The 26,917-nt window shown below is 43.6% G+C and overlaps 2 protein-coding genes across 11 annotated transcripts in view; both read left to right on the top strand.

The window, feature by feature from the left end:
- The window catches only part of STAT4 (signal transducer and activator of transcription 4), a 40,414-nt gene extending 38,052 nt beyond the window's left edge, over positions 1–2,362 (top strand). Inside the window, exon 24 of the mRNA XM_054636540.2 lies at positions 736–2,362. Within this exon, the coding sequence (XP_054492515.2) occupies positions 736–762 (27 nt within the window). The 3' untranslated portion in view covers positions 763–2,362. The remainder of the gene's footprint in view (positions 1–735) is intronic.
- Positions 2,363–3,615: 1,253 nt separating this feature from the next.
- STAT1 (signal transducer and activator of transcription 1) lies at positions 3,616–26,553 on the top strand. Of its 10 annotated transcripts, none has more exons than XM_054636083.2 (25): positions 3,617–3,699; positions 3,811–4,063; positions 6,183–6,311; positions 6,959–7,103; positions 7,811–7,909; positions 9,229–9,324; positions 9,978–10,056; positions 10,645–10,736; positions 10,961–11,112; positions 11,367–11,525; positions 12,532–12,624; positions 13,062–13,121; positions 14,270–14,299; positions 14,387–14,480; positions 15,376–15,417; positions 15,885–15,968; positions 16,521–16,619; positions 17,098–17,233; positions 18,962–19,017; positions 19,983–20,077; positions 21,355–21,494; positions 22,631–22,816; positions 23,311–23,386; positions 23,852–23,954; positions 24,504–26,553. In XM_054636083.2, exons 3-25 carry the CDS (start codon positions 6,184–6,186, stop codon positions 24,525–24,527), a joined length of 2,268 nt encoding a protein of 755 aa, XP_054492058.1. In that variant the 5' UTR covers positions 3,617–3,699; positions 3,811–4,063; position 6,183; the 3' UTR covers positions 24,528–26,553. The 10 variants fall into 10 exon arrangements, with proteins under 10 accessions (XP_077037291.1, XP_054492058.1, XP_077037292.1 ...); XM_077181175.1 differs by having other exon boundaries at positions 3,618–3,699; positions 22,628–22,816; XM_054636081.2 differs by having other exon boundaries at positions 3,626–3,699; positions 3,955–4,063; positions 22,628–22,816.
- Positions 26,554–26,917: the final 364 nt, after the last annotated feature.

Raw genomic sequence — 26,917 nt, 5'->3', positions numbered from 1 at the left:
CAGTGCTCTTAGATGGCAAGTGATATTTCTGTAGGCTCTTATTAGAAAGTTCTGCTAGAAATTGCATGAGAAAAATAGTTTTAGAAGATTTTTAAAGAATTCCTTGCTTCCCTTTTCCATTCAATTTACCTTGCTAAATGGAAATGAGGAAAATATGGAGATTTTTTTTAATCAAATTCACATAACAATCTACCCTGCTAAAGAGCTGGCTGAGTATAGCAAGCAGACAATCTGCACTATTAAAGCAATACTTTTTCACCATGAAATACCAATAAAAAAGCATCATGTGAGATACAGAAAACAAGAGTGAAATCTGCAGCAAGCCAAATATCCTACAACTGAGTAACTCAGTCTTATCAAGATATACTTTCTGCAGTCTTGCTGAATTCTCTTCTATTTCCCCCCCATCCAGCTTCCCTTATCCATCAAAAGGACTAGAGTCCAGGAAGAACCCTGCTATACATATCCACAGGCTTCAAGAACCACAAAGTTCATACAAAAATAAATACCATGCTTATTCTTACTGCAACAGTTTCCTACACAGTGTCTTCTAAAGAGCATTCCTCTATTTTATAAACAACTAGAAACAGGATTTTCAGATCCTTATCAGTTTGTATGACATTTTCAAAGTGACTCTGCAGTTACCTTGAGCCAGAGAAGGTTTCGTCTGCATTTTCTTTTGAATGAACAGCTGTGAGTGCCATGAGACTAATCTTTTCTTTTTTCTTCTTCTAGCTGAGCTCTCCTTACTCAACAGACTGAAGTGCACATAATGGGAAAAAAAAAAAACAGTAATTGTGTGAACACTGGATGGGTTAAAGAAGTCATCTTTTTTTTGCCTGTCACCTCAAAAGTCAGCTTTTCTAGAAACCATTACATTATTCTTAGGCGTCTTTCAACAACACCTAAACAAGGAATTTTCTCCCTAGGGATTCAAACAGCCTTTTGCAAGTCAGATTTGCTGTTGTCACTGAAAAAAGACCAAATCCTTTCTGGCTTGAGCATCATTTGACTTCAGTGGGGTCCCAGCAGAGATAAATTTTACTTGCTAATTTAACTAATTTCCATAGAATTGCTGTAAGTAGGAGAGCATAAGAACAAAATGTTTTACTTCTGAAGACAGCATATAAAGATAATGAAAGATATTAATGTGTTTGGAGAAATTAGGATTTATGATGTTAAATACTTTCTGCTTATTCATAATCTTATACACCACTGATTCAGATACTATTTCAAAGCAAAGATTCTTGTTCCCCTGACTTTGAATGTTCCAGAGGTATCTGGGGATTGTTCTTCTCCAAAGATCATCTGCCTTCAACATAGATTTTTATCTGACACCACAGCAGAAGTTGTGGAAGGCAGGTAGGCAAGGCTGGGGAGAGAAGGGAGTTCCAGAAAGGAAGCAGACATAAAACTTGTGGTGTTAAAAAGGCTGTCTCCATTTCTCCCCGGAAGAGAGAGTTAGTAAAACTTCCCCTCTCACAAAATAGCTGCAGAAGTAAATCTGTTTGGGCAGGAGGCACTCAGATACCCCAGCAAGTACTGTCAGAAAGTCTACAAATAAAAAAAACCCAATCTGACACAGTTTGGATGCTAACTGGTCAATTGCACAAAGGAAACAATTTTAAAAAACAGTTACTGAAGAGCTGCAGCATTTGCTGACCACCTGGAAACTTGTGCTGCATGACAGGATATTACATGCCTGTCACAGGCTCACTTAATAAGCAGGACAACGAGTTTTTGTAAAAACAGTAAATTGCCCTCTTTAAATACTCTTTTTTTTTCTTCCAGACGTGTTTACTGCTTAGTTTGGGTTGTTTGGTTTTGTTGTTTTGGTTTTTTTTCCCCCAGTGTTATCCCTAAAATCTCTGTTAATAGAATAATAAACAGGCAACTCCAAGGGCACTGTATTTCACAAATGCAGGCTCAATCAAAATGCAAGCTTTGCCCACAGAACACACAGTTAATGCATACAAAGCTCTTAAAACACAAAGCCTTGAACATTTGCACCTTACAGCTTTCTCAAGCAGGTATAAATGAGACTTCTGTGATGAAAACAGAACCTCCTTGGATCAGTAAGATATAGATTTTACTTTCATTTCTCCTTTCACCCATGCTATTTAGGTTAGTTGAAAGTGAGTGAGCGGAAACAAAGTAATGAGATATTTTTGTGATACATGGAAGTAAATTTCAAAGAAACAAGCGTTTCTCTGTTCATTACACTGAGTGATTCAAAGCAAGCTGCACATAAGCAAGCATCACGTATAAAATAAAAAACAAGAGCAATTCTGTATATAGCTTGGTAATATCTGTAATTTATATAACCAGCATAAATAAAATCAGGTTTTGGCTTCAAGCTGCATACCCGGACTCTGTGGATTTTTTCCAAGGCACAACAAAAACAGTCTTGCTGCCTTTTGGTTGACCTTAAACTGAGCTACAGACAGTAACACAGAATTCTAAAGCAGGAAACATGACCTCCCTGAGATCAGCTGTTGCAGGCATTTTCATTCTAACCTCACAATCTTAATGCAAACAAAATGGGGGATGCCTTTTATTGTTGACCACCTCAAGCTCATGAGAAGTACTGTAAGACAAGATCAGACATGGCATGAGTACCAGTCTCCTTTTGCCTTCTTCCCTGCTCTCCATGCAAGGCAACCCTTCAAGACTCCCAAGTATTAATTTCAGTCCAATATAACTGGAGTTTCTGAACAGCACCATGGATCAGGCTTTGGCATGACAGTTCCTGCTATTGCTTCTGAACATTTTTTTGCATAGGGTAGACTTAATGTTTTGTTGAAAAGATCTGCCTTGAGATCATTTCACTGCTTTAAAGGAACACTGGAATGATTTATCTGTAGGATGAATACATACAGCCCAAACCTCCTTCCATTAGAAAAGTGAGAATTTTGTCCTTATTCCACGGTGAATAAGAACACAGGTCTCCAGTGAAACAATGGTGGGAGGAAAAACACAAAAATGGGGTGCCGAGACACTACCAGAAAAAAAAAATCTGCTTTTAAGTAGTTCTACTAACTGTGCTTGTTTTTGCTGTGTTTTGCAATGGCAAAGTAAAAAAAAAAAAAAAGCGATTGTTTTGTGCTTTGTCTTTGTGTGACGCTGTAACGATCCTATTTAAAAAAACACAAAACCTGTCAGTTACCTTCTTCCTTAGCTTTTATTCATAGCCATATTTATAGATCTACTGCTCCCTAGTATTTCACACCACGCACGATGTTTACCAAAGAGACCTCCTATTTTATTTTTTAACGAAGTAAGACCTGTCTCCTCCACCTGAGGAGAGAGGGGGCACAGACTACCCGAGAGACCCGCAGCAAAGCCTGGACTTCAACATCCCGCTCTTTGTCGGCTTCAAGCACCAGACAAAACCCAAAAAGGCTACGCTGCACAAAGAGAAAGCGGGAAGGGAAGGGAAGCCGCAGCAGTTTAAGGGCGCCGGGGCAGGCGAGGCGGGCTGGCGTGGCCGGGCCAGGAGCCGGGACAGCCCCCCCGACCCCCGCTGCCCTCAGGGCGCCGCACTGGTTTCGCTTTCGCCTTCACCGCCTTTCCCAGAAGTCACGTGACGCGGCCTCTGCCCGGGAACGCCCCCGGCCCGCCCCCCCGCACGCGCACTGGGGCGGGCGCGCGGCTCCCCGAGTGCAGCCGGCACCGTGACAGCGCCGAGCCGGAGCCCAGGTGAGGAGAGGGGAGCGGGCGTGAGGGGCCGGGGGATGGCGATGGCGCTGCCCGCGTCTCGGGGGCTGGCGGGGTGAACGCCCGGTGTAACGAAAGCTGTCGCTTCCTCAGACCGCTCCCTGCCCGCGGGACACCCACCGAGCTTTGCGCTTTGGTGTCCTTGCACCTGGGGAAACAGGAGGTGGCTCCTTCATTCCTGGCAGGGACACCCCCGCTCCTCTGTCGCATCCGCTCTCAACTCCTCGCTCTCCACAGCTCACCCTCTCCAGACCTGCCCGGCAGCGCTCGAAGCGGACCCCTGTGCCCAGCCCGGCTGACGCTGATCCCGCGCCTCCTGCACCGCTGGGCAGCCTCTGCTGAACAGGTGCGCCGCTCCCTCTCTCTCTCCCTCCCTCACACCCGGGGCTGGGCTGGGCCGGCCGGGAGCGCGGGGAACGCGGGCACGGAGCCGGCCCAGCGCTGGGACGGCTGCCCGCGCCCTTTGCTCCCGAATCCCGCCGCGTGGATCGGCGGCGATTCCCGGCAATGGCAGGAAAGGAGGTAGAGCAGGGCCAGGAAGGAGCCCTGGGGTGCATCGGGTGGCCAGCAGGTCGAGAGGGGTGATCAGCCGCCTCTGCTCAGCCCTAGTGCGGCACATCTGGAGCGCTGTGTCCAGGTACAAAAACACCAGGAGCTGCTGGAGAGGGTTCAGCAGAGCTCACAAAGATGATGAGGGATCTGGAGCACTCTCCTACAAGGAGAGACTGCAGGAGCTGGACCAGTTTAGTGTGGAGTAGAGAAGACTGAGAGGGGATCTCATCATTACATATAAATAACTCTAAGGCAGCTGCCAAGAGGATGGTGCCAGAATCTTTTCAGTGGTGCCCAGCTACAGGATGAGAAGCAGTGGCCACAAAGCAAAACACAACAAGTTCCACCTCAACATGAGGAAGAACTTTACACTGAGGGTGCCAGAGCACTGGAACAGGTTGCCCAGGGAGGTTGTGGAGTCTCCCTCTTTGGGACTGCTGTAGCACACTCAAATGTTTTGTTAGCTGTAATCTGACAAGCACACATCAAAAGCCTCCAAGCCCTCACTTTAAACATAACAGTTTTAACTCCTTTGCTTCTCACACCTAGCACACACCACTCAGCAGCCGAGGACACTGGCATATAAAAGCGAAAGGATTTGGTAGGAAGGGGCATAGAAGATAGTACTTCACCCTGATGCTGCCCTGTTCTTTTGGATGGGTCTTATAAGCAGCCATTAAAAAACAATGGTGTGAGTGGATTTGCATCTCACCACTCATTCTCAGCCTGGACTGTTCCTTGGATGTATTTTTACATGCCATTTCCATTACAAGCTGATAACATGCACCTTAGAAGGCTAAGTGATCTGCTTCTAGAGACCATACATCAGAGCTGGAGCCAATCTCACAAAAGTGTTAGGACTGAGAGAAGCCGTTCTGCACAGTCTTAGTTCATTTAAGCACCCTGTGTCTGCTGCACAGGTTACTTGAATTTAGCCTGAAACTATAATCATGAGAACTAAAACACATATAAAAAAACATCTTTCCAGTACTTCTCCATTTAAAGTCACTTGAGATGTAGTGAATTTTCAGAGCAGGAAAGTGTGGACACAAACAGCAACTGAAAATGGGCACTTAGAGGGGTCTCTATTTTTTCACTCACACTCTTGATGCTGGGGAATACATCTGCACAAGCAAAAGGTGATACTCCATGTTCAGGATCTCAATTGTGCAGAGTACAGGTATCAAACACACAGGTCCTCATTCCCATATCTGCTAAACAAGAGAGCAATAACACTAGCAGTACACTAAGTGCAATGAAAATGGGTTCAGAGGAAAAGGAAGAAAGCACCACACAGCCACTCACTCACTTCCCCTCCTCCCTGCAAGGTGGGATGGGGAGAGAATCAGAAAGGTAAAAATGAGGCACATTATGGGCTGAGATAAAGACAGTTTAACAGGTAAAGCAAAAGCCATGTACGCAAGAAAGCAAAAGGCAGGAGTTCAGCCATGCCAGGAAAGCCAGGCTCCATCACACCTAACAGTGGCTTGGGGAGACAAACACCATCATGCCAAATGTCCCCTTTTCCTCCTTCCCCCAGCTCTACGAGCTTGGTGCCACATGGTCTGGAATGTCCCTTGGTTCAGCTGCCCAGCTGTGTCCCCTCCCAGCTCCTTGTGCACCCCCAGCCTCCTCACTGGTGGGGTGGGGTGAGGAGCAGAAAGGGCCTTGATGCTGTGTAAGCCCTGCTCAGCTGTCACAAAAACATCCCTGCCTTACCAGCACTGTGTCCTACACAAATCCAAACCAGCCCATACTAACTACTGTGAGCAAAATAAACTTTATCCCAGCCAAAGTCAGCACATCCTCCAATTTTGTCAATGTTCATGAAAAGGTCAAATTAGTTATTTTTCACCACATCAGTCCAAAAACTACTAAACATTTACACTGACTTTTTTTCACCCCTTCCTCAGAATGTCTCAGTGGTATCAGCTACAGCAACTTGATTCCAAGTTTTTGGAGCAAGTCCACCAGCTCTATGATGACAGCTTTCCTATGGAGATCAGGCAGTACCTGGCACAGTGGCTGGAAAACCAGGATTGGTAAGCCCAGGAATTAATTCAGCTTTGGGTTGTGTGATAAGCAGTGCCCTCAGAAGGGCAGTTACAAGCAGCAGCAGAATGCTGGGGAAGCAAGCAAGCTGCTGAGTGATCCTTTGCTGGTAGGATGCTTCAGTAGCTGTGGGGTGCTCCAGCCTGTGTTCCTGCCCCTCTTCAGGGCTTTCTGGAGGGAACTGATATCTGGAGTAAGCATCCTTGCTCATAATGTTCTCAGTGGTCCAGAGCAAAAGGGGCTGTTTTCAGACCAATTATTACTACCTTGGTAGCATCAGTCTCTCACTCTTCAAAGACTCTGAACTTCTGCCAGACTTTCTGTAAAGTGGCTTCTCTTTGAGGGGTGGTACAACACACACACACACATCAGGGTCACTTTGAGGTTCCTGATGTGCATGGACTGAGTAAATGAAGTTGAACAGAATGTGGCAAAAATAATAGAGAAACAACATTTCTATATCCAGGAAGATTAAGTCAGTTAAGAGAATGCAACTGGCTTACATTTGAAGGCAATTCTCAGTGCTTGCATATTCTACAATTGGAGTTGGGGATTAGAAATTAAGTATACCTATATGTATTTCTTGGTTCTTGCATTGGAAGTGTATCTAACCCAAGCATGCTCTAAATGATTCCAGGGAACATGCAGCCAACAATGTATCATTTGCTACACTCCTATTCCATGACCTGCTGTCACAGCTTGATGATCAATTCAGTCGATTCTTGATAGAAAACAACTTTTTGCTGCAGCACAACATAAGGAAAAGCAAACGTAATCTTCAGGTAGGCCTGGGTTATCTGTACAATCTACACATCTATATGTTATCTATATATCTATACATGTACTTCATTTGCTTCAGTGCAATTGGATGCCTCTAAGCAACTACCCTGCTGTGAGGGATTTTTACAGAGGATGTGTGAGAATCCTGATTTAAAAGCCAGAATTCAAGTGTTGCTCCATTTTTGTTTTGATTGGCTACAGTTAGAAAGTTACAGTTTAATTATCAGCACAGTTACAGTTTGAGAATTCTAGGAAAAAGAAAACCCCCACCCAGGGTAGCACCATCCTGAGCAGAGCAGGACAGCACTCAATCCACAGCACATTTCAGTTTTGTGTGCAGCTAAAGCAGTAGGTGGGATTTGCATCCACAGCCTGGACTGTGTGTTAAACCAGCACCCATAGCAAGGCGTGGAAGGGTGGTTCTTGTGGGATGAGCTCTCTCTAGGACTGTAGGGTAGTATCCCACGACTCCCAGCAATGTCTCTGACCCTTTCCTGCCTCTTTGTATGCCAATGAGCTACCATGGAAACTTGCTCTTGGAGCTGGTTGTGGCATCACACCCTGTAATCCTGGAGCAGGCTATGATCAGTGTATTCCCTGAGGCTCACACTCAGGTCATACCCTAATTTTTTTTGCCAGTCTGAAAGCTACTGAAAGACAAGAAATTATGTGTATGGACTTTAACAATAGACTGTGTCTCTAATGCTAGGATAACTTCCAAGAAGACCCAATACACATGGCAATGATCATCCACAACTGTCTGAAGGAAGAGAGGAAAATACTGAACTCTGCCCAGGCATGCAATGAGGTAACAGTCTTGAAATATCTGCTGCAGTTGTATCTTCCCTTGCCTATTGTTTGGGACAAGGGAAGTGGATGAAGACTGGCAGGGGAAACAGGCTATCCTCTCTCTGCCCAAAAAGAGGTTCCTTAAAAAAGAGAAGAGTGAGCACTGATATGTACCAGCTGGAGAACACTAATTTCTACCAGCATGGCTGGACAGCATGGCTTTTTTTCTGCTGAATGAAGCATTTGGAGGATAAATGGGCAGGAAATAATTTTTATTCCTTGAGTGACGTAAAAGCTATGCTGGTTGTTTTAATGCTTTTGTAGTATGATGTAGCCTGATGTGCCAATTGCATTTTATTTTCATAATTAGTGCTTAACTCGTATATCCAGTAAGATTTTAGGTTTGTTCTTCTGCATTTTACTCCCCATTTTACTCTCTATGAAGCAGCTGAGCATGCTTCTTTGGACTATCTCTGGAAAAACGATGCATCATCCCCCTTCCCAGTAGTCTCCCAGTATTTCTTTCTAATTTTGGTGGTGTTTTGAGGTGTTTTTTTAGTGAAGCCCTTTTCTTTCTTCTGAATTATAGGTAAAGCCATATCTTCTCCTTCATCATCTGTTCTCCAGCTTCTCACTTTTTTTTTTTTTCCTTTACAAGAACTCTTTAGTAATAAAAATTCTACAGTTGGGAAAGGCATGCAAAATATATAGATAGCTGTTATCCGCTTATGTAGAAATAAAGTGATGACTGACCAAGCATGTTAATTTCCAATATGGTAATACCTCAGTTTATAGCAAGGCTTTAAATGTGCAGCATGGGAAGAGCACTTGGGCAAGGGCTTTCAACAAGGGGCCCTTTGCAGCAGTGTCCAAAGCAGCTGCTCTAAGAGTGTGACTCTGACAGAGCCCCTGGAGCTGCAGCACAGCTGTTTGGTCCTGGCACATGACATAAAGCACTTGCTGCTGCCTTTCCAGTACACAATAAACATGGGTCATCAAAAAGGGAAAGAGAATTACAGAGTGGTTTGGACTGGGAGGGACTTTAGAGATCATCTACTCTTCCTCTAGACTGGGTTGCTCAAAGCCCAATCCAGCTTGGCCATCACTTCCACCACTGTTTTTAATCCATGATGGGGGACCTTTGGCACTTTACTAAAATAAATACTTTGTTTCTTTCAAATTCACCTGAATTTGATTTTTTTATACTACAAAATTTTAGTGTGATTCATAGAACAAGCCATGCTTCCTCAGGTTGTTTGTCAACAAATGCCATTCACTTGCAGTAATGAAAAAAGTTATGGGTCACTCTGTTTTGACTGGTTCTGCTTCTTCCCTCAGATGGAAGTAGGGAGTGTACAGAACACTGCAACTGGGATGCCAGACAAGCAGAAGGAGCTTGATGCCAAAGTTAGGGCTGTAAAAAGCAGTGTTACAGTAAGTATAAGATAACTTTTCTCAGTAGGGTTTGTTGATTTGCAGATGCTGAAAATTAGACTTGATAAAATGACAAATAAAATTAAGGTGGGGTTTTCAAGTCTATAAACCAGGGATTTCCTGAGCATAGGAAGTACCTTGTGCCTAAACTTTAGCAACAAAAGCATTTTACCCATCTGAAATACTGGCAAATGAGGGAAGAAACAACTCTTAAATCATAACTGACCAGTTTGTTGCTAACTAGAAAATGTACTTTTTTTAGCATATAGATATTTGTCTTAATAAATACAGTCACAACAGAAAGCTTTTCTCCAAATAGTACATAAGGATTTGAAAGTTTAAAATGCTATGTGCTGTTCCAAGTTTTACCACTGTAGCCTAGGTTCTCCTAAACTCTGTGAATTTACATGGCTTGACCACAAGGGCATTTCCATACTTTATAATTAACAGATTTTAGTTTGTTTTGAAGGAGGAAGGATGTATAGAAGATGATGAAATGTAGAAATATTTCCTGTTAGTCCAGGAACAGACATTGCTACAAAATTGGACTTCATGTCTGTCAGGGCTGGTACCAGGCAGTTCCTAATCAGATCAAGTCTTGCATTACTTGAAAATATTTAATAATTGTGGCCACCCTCACTCGTGCATTACAGGATGTGGAGCAGGACATCAAGACATTAGAGGATATGCAAGATGAATATGACTTCAAATGTAAAACCCTGCAGAACAGAGGTGAGTCATTTTCCAAAGACATCCCCTATTGTATATAGATTGTCAGAGTAAACTGCTCTTTATGTCAGGGCACTGAGCCTAATGATAACACAGCCAAACTTACTGGTATTGTCCCTTGTTGATTAACTCTGCTTCACACTGATACCTAAATTTCTGCATGTCTTCTGTTCCAAGTAAGGGAGTCTACTTGTTAACACAGCATTCCTTTGCCACTAGAAGTAGCAAACCCTATAGGCTCTGTAACCATTCAACCATACACCTAATTAGTGATGTTTCACAAATGCCAAACCAGCTTTAGGTTTTCCAGGCTCTTGTGTACCAAGGGAAACCCACGGAGTCCACACTGGTTTCATTATACAGCTCTGTCTCTGTTGTTGAATTCTTTATTCCAGAAAAGGCTTTAGTTTCTAACACAGCTTGGCAGAGCTGACTATCCCTTAGAACAGGGACATGTTCAGAAGGTACTAAGAGAAGCACTAAGCCAGCATCTTGCTTTTTGCATTTGTCCCCTTCCTGCCTCAGCATTTCCCCCTCCCATCCTTCAGCATTCCTTCAGCCTCACATTCCCTATTTGGACTTATTTTACAGAGCACGAGTCCAATAGTATGTCTCAGGAGGAATACAAGAAAGAGCAGCTGAATCTCCAGCACATGTTCTTATCACTGGACCTCAAGAGAAAGGTAGCATTCAAGTTTTCTTTAAGAAGGCAGCAGCTCTTCTCTTAAACACATGTTCATTTTCATTGAATTGACATAAATTAGCAGTAGGAAAGGTTTTTTAATATATCAGTTGAACTGAGATATTTGCAGAGTTTTGCAAAACAGATGAGCACTAACTGAAACAGTACTTAATTCTCCTGTGTGAAGTATTTCTAATAACCAGGGTAATCTCCTATTCTGTGTAGGAGGTGGTGAATAAGATAGTGCAGCTGCTGCAGAGCACAGAGCACACGCAGGCTGCCCTCATTAACGATGAGCTGGTGGAGTGGAAGCACAGGCAGCAGACAGCGTGCATTGGTGGGCCACCCAACGCCTGCCTCGACCAGCTGCAGAACTGGTAAGGCTTTGGTAAGACCACATTTAAACCATGGTATGACCACATCTAGGAAATACACTGATTATTTATATTATCCCTTTTCATTCTGTCTTAACATAGCTGCATTCATTTTATTACCTCAGCACATTTCCATTGAGCACAAAGTGTACTCCAGGCACTGCCACATCCTCAGGGACAGTCACCTGGCTGGTGCCTCTGCACTAGTACAAAATAAAAAAAAAATGCTGAAAGTAACGAGATTGTGTCAATTGTAGGTTCACCATTGTTGCTGAAAGTCTGCAGCAAGTTCGTCAGCAGCTCAAGAAGCTTGAGGAACTGGAACAGAAGTTCACCTACGACCCTGATCCCATCACAAAAAATAAACAATTTCTGCAGGACCTAACACACAAGCTTTTCCAGCAGCTCATTCAGAGGTAAGAGACCATAAGGATCTTTTGGTGTTACCATGAATAGATAGATGAAGAGCACTTTCCCTACCGTTCCCTCAGTATTTCCTACATAGTATCTTTTCATTTTCCAAGGTTTTCCTAAGTTTGTCAAACATTAAACTGAATTACTGGGTTTGAGATTTACCCCATCTAGGATTTCCACAGATTCAGGCCTATGGAAAGGGTTTATGCTCAGTCATTATTGAAGTTAGCAGGAGCTTTCCTACAGTACACATGGATTACAGAGTCAAATTCTCAGTCTGTTAGTCCACTTCTCACTTCAAGCTTCAAAGTTCAAGCAAAGAGAGGCAAGAGACAATCTGCATCAAGCTGTGCCCAAGATAGGTACACACTAGATTCTCCAACCCTTTGTCACTGGACACATCTTTGCCTCCAGCATGGGGAGGCCAGCCCTGCCTCTGTACCACCTTTATGTTGCAAGTTACTGTAGCTGGTAGTTGCCTCACATAAGATCAGAAACCTATTCTGTAAACACACACAGTAGATAAAAATTCGGGGTGTATCAAAACAGGCTAGCCCCAAAAGTTTGCTTCATTGTGTTAGCTGGCCCTCATCAAATCCCCTGCTAGTGTATCCATGCCTTGGGCATGTGTTGTTACACAGCACTGTTACTGTAAGAATTCAGGAAGCCCTGGGAATGGCAAACAAAGCAACACACCTCACTTGCACCATGAGAATTGCAGCACAGTGTTTCCTTGCTGTTTGATTTCAGGAAAGTGTGTAGCAATCTCCCTCCTCAAGCCATCAATGTGTTGCAGAAAAGGCAACACTTAAAAAATCACTATTTCTAGCCCCATTGTAGCAATTGAAAGGAACTGAGTCACACACCTCTACATAGATTGAAGCTGAGTAAATAAAGTTTATAGTATTACTGGTAAATCAGCATTCTTTTAAAGTTCACTTTTATATGGTTTCTTGTTTAAGAACAGTACAGATAAATCATAGTGTCTTTAACCTGTTCTTCCCATAGCTCCTTTGTGGTAGAGAGGCAGCCTTGCATGCCAACACATCCTCAGAGGCCACTAGTCCTGAAGACAGGAGTGCAGTTCACTGTGAAGCTGAGGTATGTTTTCCCCTTTCCCTGGTTCCTTTTTTGTGGTAAGGCTTTCCTGTCACTGGCTTCCTGCAGCCCAGAGGATTGCACAGCCTGCCCTGCAGCCCAGGGGCTGAGGCAGGAGGAGGGAAGTGCCAAGGGCAGGGGCTTTCTTCTGGCAGAACTTGACTCACATTCAGCTTTTACCCTTTCCCAGAAGTGGGGTGTACCAAGTATGTAACAAAAAAAACCCAACAGCAAGAAGACACATGCAGAGCACTCTGCTATGCCAAAGAGTAACTCATTTGCCCATTTAGTTTTATCTCTAAATGCTGTTTGGTATGGAGCAAGCTTGGAGCCTGTATGTGGCCCCTGAGTGTGCTGAAATATCTGTGGTAAGCAACACAATACAAAAGGACCCATATTTTTCAATTGCTGATGTTAAAAAAACATACTTCTCTTTCCAGATTACTGGTGAAACTGCAGGAACTGAACTACAACTTGAAAGTGAAAGTTTTATTTGACAAGTATGTTGCATTTATTTCATCCCTCTTATGTAATGGTAAGCAGTTCCCACACTCAGAAACCCAAGAGCAGCCACATTAGAAGTGTTGAGTAGGCCAGCAGCAGGCTGGTTCTCCATGGCAGCAGGTACATCCTACCCTTTTCCTTAGCCATTCCCTTGCTCTAAATCTCTCTCTGCCACCAGAGACATGTCACAAAGTGGAGATGGCCTCAGCTTCTCACCACCAACTCCACAGAGAAGAGCTCACTACTGCAAAATCAGACACAGGGCAGCACCTGGGCAACAGCCACTCTGCTGGGGTGTTTCACCTGGATTAGCATGAGGTGACAGTGTGGGATTGGACCCCACCATTTCTAGTCACATAATTCAGTCATCCCTTCCTTTTTGGGCACAGTCTAGTAAGGAATATAGTTACCCTCAAGCTGCCTTTGAGTAAGGAGTATAATCTGCCTACCTGTAACATATGACATGTTCTCAATCAGAGAAAAACCTTACAGCAGTTGAAACAGATTTATACCAATATTTTGTATTTTGTAGGGAGTTCAGGTGAGTTTTGCACTTACTTCAAGGACAGGAAAAGAAATGTGACAGGCTGTCCAAAATAATGCCAGGGACTGTGCTTTCAAGAAAGCAAGTGGGTTTTTGTCTTCCCAGCCAAGTAATTTTGTTCACTTGAAATGGCTCTAGGGTCCAGAAACTTGCATAGAATAGTAAAAAAGTAAAAAAAAGCAATTCTTATGTGCAAGTCTTATCTGCAAGTGCACTAGATAGAATGCAACTCAGTAAAATCCCAAGTGTTGGGAAAACCAATTCAAGTGATGCAGCAATTTATCCAAGTTTAAATGCAGATTTAGAGTGGCAGAAATATATTTTTTTTTCCTCAAAGCAAGAGGTAACATCTTTATAGTAAAAGAAAGTACTTCTTTTGATGATAAAGCCCCCATAGCAATACCAAGCCTCAGTAAAACACAGGCTCTGTAGCACAATATTTATTTTGACTGCTTTAACCAATTGCCGCAACTTTTGCACAAGAATTTCACAAAAGCATTTTGCCAGTTCTCAGACAGCACTGTCAGCTACTAAAACATGCACATTTTCTGTGTCTTTGGCAGAATCTTTAAAAGATTTTGTCCTTTTTTTTCTTGACAGAGATGTAACTGAGAAGAATTCGGTCAAAGGGTACGTGGCATCAGAGTTTTGATATATTAACATTAGGTTCTTTCAATGAAAGAGAGACTTAATTACATTTTCTCTCTCTTTGTGTAGGTTCAGGAAATTTAATATTTTGGGAACAAACACAAAAGTAATGAACATGGAAGAATCTACTAATGGAAGTCTTGCAGCAGAATTCAGACACTTGGTAGGGGGTTGGTTTTTTCTTTCTATCACCTATCCAGCCACTTAATTTTGTAGTAGAGCATGGTAGGAAGGAAACAAATTGCTTTTGTTATTGATGTCATTATTCATTTTTTGTGTAAAGAGAAACTGTGATTATCTCTCCTTTTTCTTTGTTCTGTCCTTCTTAAAATATTTTTTGCCTGTTTCAAAATCAGAATCAAAATGTGATTGATTGTCACTGAAAAAGGGACAGAAATGCAAACAAGAGTATTTGCTGCCATACTGCTTATGCTGCACTGGGTTCTTGGGAGAAGGAAGTTAAAAACAAAGCCTACAAAGGCTGGTTTGGGCCTTTCAGAGGAAGGTCCATAGGTAGGGAAGTCTGGAATAGTTTAAAGAGCTTTGAGTCTGGAAGATGAAAATTGTCAAAGAGTGTGCAGTTGCAAGAGAGTCAGTGCCTTTGGCAGGCTATGGGGCACTTCTGATCTGCAGATTGTGAGGGAACACTCACAATCCATCACTACAGCAGGAAAAATGCAAGTCCAGAACCAGGGAACATGGAACTCTACCTTCATTGTCCAAAACTGAGACTGTCTAGAGTTATCATCTGATTCAGAGGGGTACTTTGATAAACCACTATTCCATCTGATCCTGACTTCATACTGCTTCTGTTCTTAAAAGGCCTCTTGCATAAAGGCACTGCAACATAACTGTGCAACATCCTTTTTCACAGATGAACAGTTTATAAAAGGGTAGTAGTTTAATCCTTTGGCTCCCACAGTTTAGAACCAAATAGAATCAGACACTAATGCAGAAAGTTTGCATACAGTTGAGCAAGTGGAACATGCAAGTGGAACTCTACCACTTCCATTTGTGGCTGCCATAAATGAGTGACAGGTTTTTTTGTTCATTTGCAGCAACTGAAAGAACAGAAAAACACAGGGAGCAGAACAAATGAGGTAAGCAGCACTAACCTTTCCTTTGTCAAGTTTTAGCAGAATACTGACAAGGCATTCATTTAATACAATGCTCTCTGCCCAGACCCATGAAGACACACGTGGGATGAGAGAGCATAGGAGAGGAGTTCAGTGTTTCTACAGAGTGATCCATGCAGGGAGAGCCTGCAAGGAGAGCTATTGCCAGAATGGCTGTGAGGGACTCTCCCACACTGGTATCTGCCTTTAACAGAGCTTCCTGGCAAGCACAGATTTTTCTATGACTTACAGGTAGTAGCCACAAAAAAAAAAAAATTAAAAACATGCCTGGAGAGGCAGTTTTAGGAAGCCAGCACTGTCACTTGACTTTGACCTGTAAGCTCTAGAGTATGTGACCATGGGCAGACAAAGGTTTTCCCCATGATAAAGCCCCATTACTTCACCCTAGGAATTTTCAGTCCCTGAAAAGTTTTCTTATATTTTTTTTGAAGGGTCCTCTGATTGTGACAGAAGAGCTTCACTCTCTGAGTTTTGAGACACAGCTGTGCCAGCCTGGTTTGGTAATAGATCTAGAGGTAAGTCTTAGATCAAACAGATGCACTTCAGTTCCTGTGTGTCACTTGGTGCTGACAATCTTAACTTTTTTCTCTATTTTGTTTTCTTTTTTTTTTTTTTTTAAGTACTGGGATATCACATACTTTCAGTTATTTCAAATTATGGAAATGACACTTCACAACAGCTCTGTACAGACACAGAGAGAGAATTCTGTCAGATCTCTGGGTAAATACGAATAGATGTGCTTTGCAAAATGTCTGATACCTAGAGGGCTTAAACCACAGGGTTGGTTATCAGTTTACATTTATTTCAGAAGCAGTCTGCTGTGAACTCTGCTGTCACTATCAGTGCTGGGATAACTGACACTAAATGAAAGTCCTTATTAGACAAAAATCACCCAAGTCTTTCCAGTATTTCATCATACTTTCTCCCCTGCATACAAACTTCTATAGAGAAAGTCAAGATGATGCAAGCAGGGAATTAAAACAGAAGTGAGTGTGTGGATAATCTCAAGGAGGATTGTGGCAACAGTGCAGGGTAACCTGACATGTTCCCTTTTGTGCCCCTTTCAGACCACATCCCTTCCCATTGTTGTGATCTCAAATGTGAGCCAGCTTCCCAGTGGATGGGCTTCTATCTTGTGGTTCAACATGCTGTCTACTGATCCCAAGGTATTTGCAAGAAAAAAAGGTGTTTTATCAGGTACTATGTCTGATTTTCAAGCATTGTTTGCAAGTGGCTGCTGCATTTGAGCTCTGCAGGTGACTCTTAATGAGTTTCAGGTGTAGAGAGGAGCAGTGACTTCCCTGACCTAACATAGCAATACTTGAAACCCACAGAAGGGTAGTGTACAGGTATTCAGGATATACAGCTCACAGTGAGAAGCCAAATACACATTCAAGAACTCAATTAGGGTGCACTTGAGTAATCCAGCAATTCTACATGCTGGGAGGAGACCTATCCAGGGCCCCAGAGATGGCTTTTCCTGGTAAAGAGTGCCTGGAAGAATAGCTGCCTGCTTCTGCAGAGCTGTCTCAAGCTGACATCCATTCTTAAACCTGGAGCTTGTTTGAGCAATACAAAACTTCAAGTGGCATTCCAAAATTAACGTTTGTTAACTACAGCTTGTATTTTTCTCTGCCATTCTAGAACCTGTCCTTCTTTCTGAATCCACCTTGTGCAAAGTGGTCTAAGCTTTCTGATGTTCTGAGTTGGCAGTTTTCTTCTGTAACAAAGAGAGGACTTAATACAGATCAGCTGAGCATGCTGGGGGAGAAGCTTCTTGGTAAGATCTGCTTTCATCACAGATGGCCTGTGTGAATTGAAGCTAGTTCTGCACCTTTTCCTGCAACCCATTTTAAGTTTTCCTTTCCTCTCACAGCTTTCCCCCCTCCTACAATATAACTTTGTAGCAAGGAAGCATTTTCCACTTTTCAGTATGGCAGAGCTTCTAAATGAAATCAGATCATGAAAAAACTCTGCAGTTCTAACTTGGGAGTTTTATGCATTAGAGCAAGACAGACTGAGCCTAATTCTGCCTTTTGAAGTAACACTCATGTTTAGTCAGTCTGTGAAGTGGATGTTTCTTGGCATCCCTTGGGGTTTTTTTTTAAATCCACCTCCATTCATTTTAACTTCATGCATGCCCCCAGCTACAGTGGGGATTCACTCTGCATAAACACAGTTGCAGTATCAGCATGCAAACACTATGAAAGTGCTAAAGAATGTCAAACTGAATTATCTCCCACATGAGGGTCCTTAATAAAAGCCTCATCAGCCATGGGTTTTGGTTCCAAACTCCTTGCAGTTTGCCTGAATAGGCAGAGCACTTTACACTGCTACTGATTTTGCACAGTAGACTCCAGATGAAAAATACTGTTGATTCAGTATATTTCATCAACCTTAAGTTTCAGGGAAAAAATTATATTTAAAAGCATTTGAGATTAGTGTGTCTAGGTGGCAAGTATTCAGCATTCCACTCTAATTTCCTCAAGACATAAGATCTGACAAAAAGCTGTTAATTTATTAGATTTCTTTTCAAATTTCTACAAGGAAAATTTTTTTTTTTGTTAATTAACCAACATAAAGAGACCAGTGATATGGCAAATTTGCATTTCAGAACTACAGGGGCTTTGTTGAGCTCTGGTAGTGTTATACTTAAATCTTATCTCTATAGATATAAATATTACCCAGCTGAAAAAAATCCTGCTTGCTGAACACTATATTTAGGATTCCTCAGTGCAAGGAGACAGAACCACCAGGGTGCCAGGGCACAACATGGCTGCTGTTTTTGCAATATGAAAGTTGGCAGTATCAGTAACAAGCTCCCTCACCCAGTTTATTTTTCGAAAAATGACAGAAAAGCATATCTATGGGAAGCCATAGGATGCTCTCAAATGGGAAGAATATGGCTCTGGGTCTGCAAAGCTCCCAGCTACTGTAGGCCCAGCAGAGGACTTTTCTTTGTGCTTTGGATATGGTTATGAAACACTGTGAACATACAAACAAGGCTGAAGGAAACAATTGCAACAGGAATAAGATCAGTCTATGGTTGGGGCAGACCTAGGAGTCAAGAGTTTCTGGGGCAAAATCCTGCAAATCTCCAGAACCAAGGTAGGAAAGTGCTTAATCTTAGAGAGCTTAGGGAGATGCTGCAGGGTCTGCTGAGCCTGCAGAGGAGCTTGTGGGCTGCAGTCTTCTTGCTGTGCTGGCAAGAGCTGTGCAAGGATTCAGTTTCCTTCCTGGAAGCATTCTGAAGCTGGCAAGTGTTTGGTGCAGCACAGAAAGTGTCAGGATGGATTGGTTCCCATGACACAAGGGCTGCTCACACAGGTTGGGGTATTGTAAAACCTCCCCTGCACTAGCTGTGAAAGCACAGCAGCCTGCCCTTCCTTTTCTTTCTTAATCCAACAGCTGCCTTCCAAATAAACACTCAGAACTTGGTTTGCTAAGTACTTTTAGCCTTACTAGGTAACTTACAGAACATGACTGAAGTCAAATTTATTGTGTTCAGGGCCAACAATTGGAGCATCTCAGGATGGCCTTATTCCTTGGACAAGATTCTGCAAGGTATGCACACAGTTTTAAAAACTGAGATGGAAGAGGGATCTCATCTTGCTTTATTGTGGGTTTTGTTTGGGCTTTTTTGTTTGTTCCCCCCCCAAGGTGCCTACTTTTCTAGTAGCATCCCCTAATTATTCTAGACCTTAGATGGTCATGGGAGGCTTTGGTGGTGAGGTTAAAGTAGCAGCAGGAGGAAAAAGAGCTTGCTATGGCAAGGAGTAGATGATTTTGAGTCTGGTTTTGATCCATGATCCAAAAAAAAAAAAAATCTTTCAAACACAACATCTCCATTATTATTAATGCAGCTGCTATTAATAGAATAACTCTCCATTTTGACTATTACAGAAAATATAAACAAAATCCAGCAAGATGAACAATTCTTCTGTATCTTAGTGAAGGACATTCCCCAGACCAGGGCAAACTGGATCAGGGTGAGGATTAACACAGGGATGTCCAAGAGGGTCAGTATGATGACAGAAGGCTACATCATGGAATTTCACAGCCCTGGCTGAAGCAAGACAGGAGGACCCTTCACATTTTTTTCAGCTTTAGACCCTAAGCTGGTATAGATAAGTAGGAGATCACAGCAACCAGGAGCAGACTCCAGGGGAAGAGCAAGGCCCTGGTGACCTACAAGCACTCCTAACTAATTGTTACAGATACCTCATGAGACATTGAGATCCAGGTCTCAACAGAAAGTGTCTCTTAAGTTTCTCTGCTAGCCAGCACTGTCAAAAACCCCAGTGGCATGGGTTTGCATGTCCCACAACTCCAATAGGGATAGCACCCAGGCAGGAACAAGAGCCTTTAATCTGCTCTTAGACCAGATCTGCTCTTAGTGTTGTTGCATGTGAGAGGTGATGGATCACACATTTGTGGGTACTGGAGGCTCAGACAGGCATTTTAACTCATGTCTCATTATCCCTGTTCCCCCCCCTCCCATCCCTGCCTTTTCATATTCTGAATTTCAGGAAAATATAAATGATAAAAATTTCCCCTTTTGGCTGTGGATTGAGGGAATCCTGGAGCTTATTAAGAAGCATCTCCTGTGTCTCTGGAATGATGGGTAAGACCTAAGTGAATTTGAAGACATGGTCATTGCCTCAGTCTTCACTTTTAGGCTAGCAATTGCACACTAGGGGAGGTCGGGAGGTTGTTTGTGCAGAGGGTGGATCTTGAAACTGGAAAAATCTGAAGCAAATGAATTCTAGTAGGGAGGAATCCTCTGATGAAGGAACTGGTAAAAGCAAGAACATCAGATCACCAAGTTGTCCCATGTAAGTCACAGACCAGGGCTTTGAATGTTAGATTAGATTTTGTTTTGCCTCTGCTCCCACGCTAAGTCAGTTCTTCCTACATCCTAGACCATAGCCAAGAAAAACTGAAGCACAAGAAAGTGTAAGTCCTCATGATATCCATTTTAAAAACCCAACAACCAAACTCCCTGCCCGAAGAGAGTTACTGTGAGCTGCCTGGAGGTGGCAGCAGCCAGGCTCGGAACGCCTGTGCCTGCACCATGTGCCCAGAACCCGGCAGTCTTCACTGATTTTTTAAGAGCATTACCGAATAGAAGGACTCTGCCAGATGGGAACACAGTTCCATTTGCCCTTTAATACTGGTTTAGTAAACTTTTCATTCTGGGATTTCCGATTTCAGATGTAATTTTGCCCAGAATAGGCTTATCCAAGGTCACAATCCTGTGTTTTAATTTTAGCCACATTATGAAACCTCATCAAACAGCACACTCACAATGGAGCATCCTAGTATTTCACACTTCTGCAGCATCTACAGCAGCAGGATTGCTTTGCCTTGCTGCATTCAGCAGTGGGCTTCACATTTTTACCCCCCAGCTCCAGAAGAGTTCTGTCAAAGCCCTGTGCAGTACAAGCCTTGTTTCCCCACCCCAAACCTCCCCCTTTTTTTTGCTGCAGTGCAGTGGGAATATTTGTCACCATTACTGAAGCAGAGTGGCAGTTCTGGGACTGGCATTACAGGTGGATTTGGTCCAGGCTTGAATAGCTTGAACAGCCCAGCTTTGAGAGCAAAATGGACCATCATTTTTGTTCCAAGTGCAGAAGGATGTTTGTATAAGCCCCCAGGCTGAAGTGAGAGTGCTGAGGGAAGCTGTGGTGATTCACACTGCCACGAGGCATGAATCACCACCTGACTGCAGCCAGCCAGTCCTGCTGCCAGCTGTCCACAGGACAAAGCCTTCTGTGAGGCTTTCACCAGCACTTCAGCTCTTTTAAGTGAAGGAAAGCTTTTTAGTTTTTCCTAGCTAGCACAGCACAACTTGGTTTTTATGTTGGGGAGTAACTCAGCTCTTCCCTTTCAACATTACAGCTGCATTGTGGGCTTCATCAGCAAAGAGAGAGAACGTGCTCTGCTGAAGGACCAGAGCCCAGGAACATTTCTATTGAGATTCAGTGAAAGCAGCAGGGAGGGAGCAATCACCTTTACCTGGGTAGAGGAATCTCAGAATGGTAAGTCAGCAACAGAGAACCTTTGCTGACCTGCTTGCACCAGAACAAGAAGTCTTTATGCCCTTCTCCTCCACCCTGAGGACCAGCACAACACCCCTGGCAGCAGCAGGGCACAAGCAATAGCAGGAACACACCATACTTGGGGTAACTCAAACCACACAATCAAGGATTCAGCTAGGACAAGGAGCACTTCCCAGGTCCTGCTTCTGGCCTGGAGGTTGGAAAGGAAAAACTGCCCAGACAGTCTTCCCTGCCTCCTTAGGCTCTCTGCCAGCCTTTAGTACACACACAATTGCATCTCCTTCCAAGCCCAAATGCAGCTTTTGTTCCTTCCTTCCTCCCCACACTCCCCCTAGATAAATTATGTACTCACTCATTTTTCCAAGTAGTTCTTCCTCCCCTTGTCCAAATGGATCAGTGAAGAGCTTGCTTCTTCTGTGGACTAGTTTCTCATGCTCTCCTAAGGAAGCCTGAAGGCATCACAGCTACAGGAAATTAAAGCCTCCCTTGTAGCCAGTCAGGGCTCTCCCCTTATCACACTCATTACACAGCATGGGGCAGCTGTTGACACTTCACTTTGATGAGCCCAAAACCAGCAGCAGGTGGAAGAGAAACTGCTGATGTACTTGGGTGACTTCTTTCCCTTGGCTGCCTTCATTCCTGAGACATCCAAAAGTTCAAAGAAAGTTGATAGTATTTGGAGCTTTCAGGAAGGCTTATATGTCTCTCCTGATGATTCATAAAAGCCTCAAGTGGTGTATTTGGATCAAACTCCCTAATAGACAGCAGAGTTTGAATTACATAATTTGGAAGAAGGTTAAAAAGGCAGGACAACCTAAATTACTTAATAAAATATTGCAGTTAATTTCCATGGACAAGTCACACCAGTCATTCTGAGTACAAAACACACCAAGAGCCCTCACTGTGTGCTATCCCCCACGCCTCCCTACCCCACAGAACAATTATGCTCCCTTTGGCAGGAATTAAAGATTTCCTGTAGCACTGTAAGTGTCATCCAGGCAAGGCTTTTCCTATGTGATCTTTGAATTTGTTGGAAGTGGCTGCAGCTTTTCTGGACACTTTCAGAAAAAAACTTGGAAGCCAGCTTTACAAAGTGCTGCTTCTCTCCTCAGCAGAGCCCCAGTTCCACTCGGTAGAGCCCTACACCAAGAAGGAGCTCTCTGCCGTGACCTTCCCCGACATCATCCGCAATTACAAAGTGATGGCAGCCGAGAACATCCCCGAGAACCCACTGAGGTTCCTGTACCCCAACATCCCCAAGGACAATGCCTTTGGCAAGTACTACTCCAGGCCTAAGGAAGGTGAGTGCTATCTGGGGCTTGTGCCTTTTAGCTTGTCTGCTTGTTCCTCAGCTGCTGGGGCACTGCACAATTTCTGGGGCATGGAAAGAAAGGGAGCAGTTGGCCTGAATGCCTCGACAGCCCATCCCATATATAGGTTTAGAAAAGGTTTGTTTTTAAACAGGCAGAACATGAGACTTAATCAGACCAAAAACTGAAAGCCCTAATTGTCATTGGCTGTTACGTGAGCCCGTGAGCTGTTCCAGAAATGCAGGCTCCTACTAACAGCCCTGACCATGACTGGTTATGGGAGGGGCTTCTTTGCCATTTTCTATAGGAAAAAAGGAAAACTGACTAAAAATGGAATAAATTAACCATAGTGCTGTAAAATGCATGACAGAGAGACTTGCACATTATCTGGGTCATAGGCTGTATTTTTGGAACAATAAAGGTGAAAATGTGACGTAAACTTGCTGAAAAAAAAAAAACCACAACCTTTTTTTCTCTCCTTGAAGCACCAGAGCCAATGGATTTGGATGGTCCCAAGGGAACTGGCTACATCAAGACTGAGTTAATCTCTGTATCTGAAGTGTAAGTTCTCACAAAACTGCTGGATTTTTAAGAACTGGTCATAAGATTTTAGCTGTAGTTCATGTCTTTTCATACTGTTTAAGCTGCAGGTGCCCCAGTCAAGTCGTTCCTCTTTGAGAATCTGATCAGAACACATTATTGTGCTGCTGTGTTCAAAACACCATTTTGACGTAAAAACCCTAGAAACTTGCAGGGAGTTGTACTGGCAAATAATTTCTTGAAAAGCACGTTCTCAAAGACTTGTTGGACTTCTTTGGTTAGGATGTGCACCCCTGAGTAGTCTGAGTTTCATTTAAAGCCAGGCTGGCTTTGCCAAGTCTGGTCTTCCTCACAAGAGGCCTGGTTAGTGGCCCTTCAGGCCTTGGAGCCAGACAGGGCAGCCCAGCTGTGCCTCATTTCTTTGGTGACAGTGAATCCTTGCTCTTGTCCATCAGGCACATTTTAATCCCTGCTCTTGTCCACCAGGCACCCCTCCAGGCTGCAGTCTCCAGAAAACCTGCTGCCCATGTCTCCCGAGGAGTTTGATGAGGTGTCTCGCATGGTGGGCCCCGCCGAGATCGATACTGTGGTACGTACCAGGAGCTCAAGGGTTCAGCCACAAGCTGCTTTTCCCTTCCCCCCCATCTGAGACATACCTCATCCATTTAAGCAAACACTTGAGAACACGTCTCTTCACAAGCATAGGGAAAGCTGGGATCCAGAGTTAGACTGGGATGGCCAGCAGTTGTTTTTCAAACACATCTGCAGGAGAAGGGTGAAGAACAGGAGAGCAAAGCTTCCTGTGTGTGCCTTGCAGGTGGAGGAGAGATGGCAGGCGAGGAAGGAGTATCCCTGTAGTGCCTCTGGTGGGGTCTGTGTGGGCAGGGCCCAGCAGGAGTGCACTTTGGAAGTGCTGCCCTGCCAGGGCTGGTGAGGTACTGCCTGTGAACAGAGCAGTGCTGCCCTTGCAGGGTGTGCTTCAGAAAAAGAAACAAATTCAAGTGATCCCTGCCCTGAGCAGCTGAATCCTGATGTGAATCAGTGTGGCTGGGGCACAAGGTGGTCATGCTCTGGGGTTAGCAAGGACTTGAGAAGCAGGGCTGGGGCTGTGTAATGAGGTTTCCTTTTCTCCTTGCAGATGTGTACACACATCCAGCTCTGAGCTTTGGCTGAGCTTTCCCTGTGTCACGAGCACGGCCCATCCCCTTCACGCCTCCTGTGCTGCACTCAGTGCCTTGGGGACAACGCTTCCTTCTTTGGTTCCTCAGCCTCAAGGTCCAGCAGCGGTTTTAGCTGATGGGAATACCAACAGCAGCAGCCTGAGCAGCCTCCTTACATGCATGTCTTTCTTTAATTAGCAAGATACCATGCACATCTTTGTTTATTTAGCAAGAGACTGTGCCAGAGTGGAGGAAGAGGAAGGTGAGATTGTGAGCTCCTCAATGACAGTGATGGCAGAAACATGCATTCATTGTTTGAAGAAATTAGTTAAAAGTTTAAAACAGTTAACTGTACATAGAAGGCATCAAAGAAAAGCTGGTTGTTTTGCAGAGGTTCTGTTCAGAAAGCTTACGCCTTGAATTTTTGTCTGCATCACAAAAGGGAAACGCTCTACACATACCATGCCACACCAAATCCATGTGCTGCTGGTTTGTTGTGCTTTTAAGCTCTTCTGGGCAGGCCCATGGAGAGAGCAGAAGCCCAAAATGTTACATGCATTTCATTTTCACAATTTTCACAAGGCATAATCTTGTGTAGGACGTTGAGCACAATCTTTCTCAAAAAAAGCATTTCTTAGGACACCACCTTCAAGCTGCATTGGCACATGCTGAGCTTGGAACCCAAGGTGCATAATCAAGACTAAAGCCTCTGCAGACTGCAGTCATCAGACAGAATCAGAACCTCCTCTTAGAGGACTGCAAAAGGGATTGACTTATGATTTTATTTACTGTGCCTGATCTGCCAAGGTGAGGATCTGGTCACCCCTATCTTCTGCAATAATACAGACCCCACGTAGGTTATAACAGGTGGAACAGAACTCAGTTTTCTCATGCATCATGAACCAGGGCATTTATTTAACTGTTAATTTGAATAGCTAAAACACTTTACAGTTTTTGATAATGAGGTGGTTTTGTAATTAGGGGTAAGGCACAGGAAAGTTAAAAGAAGTTAAAGTTTATGCAGAGCACTGGCTGCAGGAAATGCAGTCTGCAGTCCTTAAAGGATGAAGCTGTGCTTCCAGCAGAGGAGGAACAGGTTGGTTTCTCAGCACCTTTGTGAAGGCAATTAACAGCTCTCAGTTGAGAGGCAAGGCTGTTCAGGCAGCTGTGTCTCTCTGAGGGTCCCTGTTAGTGCAGGCTGCTCATTAGCAGGGAGCTGAGCAGAGGGGCTGCAGAGCCCTCATGCTGCACCCCCCTGCCCAGGTACAGGGACACTGCAGGGCCCTGCCTGAGCAGGGCTTGGGCAAGGTGACCTCCAGAGGCCCCTCCAGACCCATCAGCTGCTGTGACATCTCATGTGCCCCCTGAAAAAGCTTTCTAGAAAAATTAAAGGACCTAGAGCATGTAACACCAGCACATATTTAAAAGAAAGCATTGCAAACTGACTTATTTTTGGTGCCCTGAGTTACTGGGATTAACAGTGCTACAGGAAATGACTTAATGCTTTTATATTACTGTAACAGCTGGATGTGTATCTGTTGCTAATACAAAAATCAAGTTGTTTTTTGAGCTATGCTTTGTATTCATGTTCTACAAGCCATTTTAATCTTCAGTTTTGTGGGACTTAAAGCAGTGGCCTTATTCACAGCTTGGTCTTTCCATAGCCAATAGTTCTAGAAGTGACTTTTCCTCAATGGAATATTCTTTTATGTATTTTAAATAAAAGGAACTGTCAGTTGCCACTTCTTGTCCTCTCTCATGTTTTGGCTACTTCTATGATAAAGTAGATGTGCCAGTCTGTATTTTACTACTCTGTATCTCATTTTAAATTTGTTTGTGCAACTAAAGAGTTACAGCTCTGAAGCCTGAGGCAGTATCCATGCTTTTAATTCTCTGCATTTTGGCAGGTCTGTCTGCACTGGAGTTATTAGAAGGTGGCTGTTACCTTTTTTTATTACTGCTTGTATCCCTTCATTCATTTGTTTCCATCCCCACACAACCTTCAATAAACTGAACTTGAATTTCTAATTTGAGTCCTCAGTGGGATAACTGATCTCTGGCTCATCTTTGTGGGCTACCAAGCTGGACCCTGCTGCTTTTCTCTGGGGCTAGTAAGTGACAAAATCCCTCATCTCACACTTGTCAGGCTTTTATATGAACTGTACAGCCAGAGGAATAATAAAGGAAACTGTTGGTGTGAAGAAGGACAACAGAGTGAGTCAAGAGAAAGCTTGACCTGTTCAGAGTACCTGGCCAGAATTCCAGCATTAACAAAAAGCAACCACCAGTGAAAGGACACAGCTCTGGAAATGTAGGTTTCAAAATAAACACCAAAAAAATCAGGAAAACGCAATATGACAGAAATTCATTCTGATTTCCTGTATGCTTTGCA

Source organism: Agelaius phoeniceus, chromosome 7 (genome assembly GCF_051311805.1).
Source record: "Agelaius phoeniceus isolate bAgePho1 chromosome 7, bAgePho1.hap1, whole genome shotgun sequence".
Taxonomy (NCBI): domain Eukaryota; kingdom Metazoa; phylum Chordata; class Aves; order Passeriformes; family Icteridae; genus Agelaius; species Agelaius phoeniceus.
The sequence above is the reverse complement of the archived record's forward strand: the minus strand, read 5'-3'. Positions and strand labels throughout refer to the sequence as shown.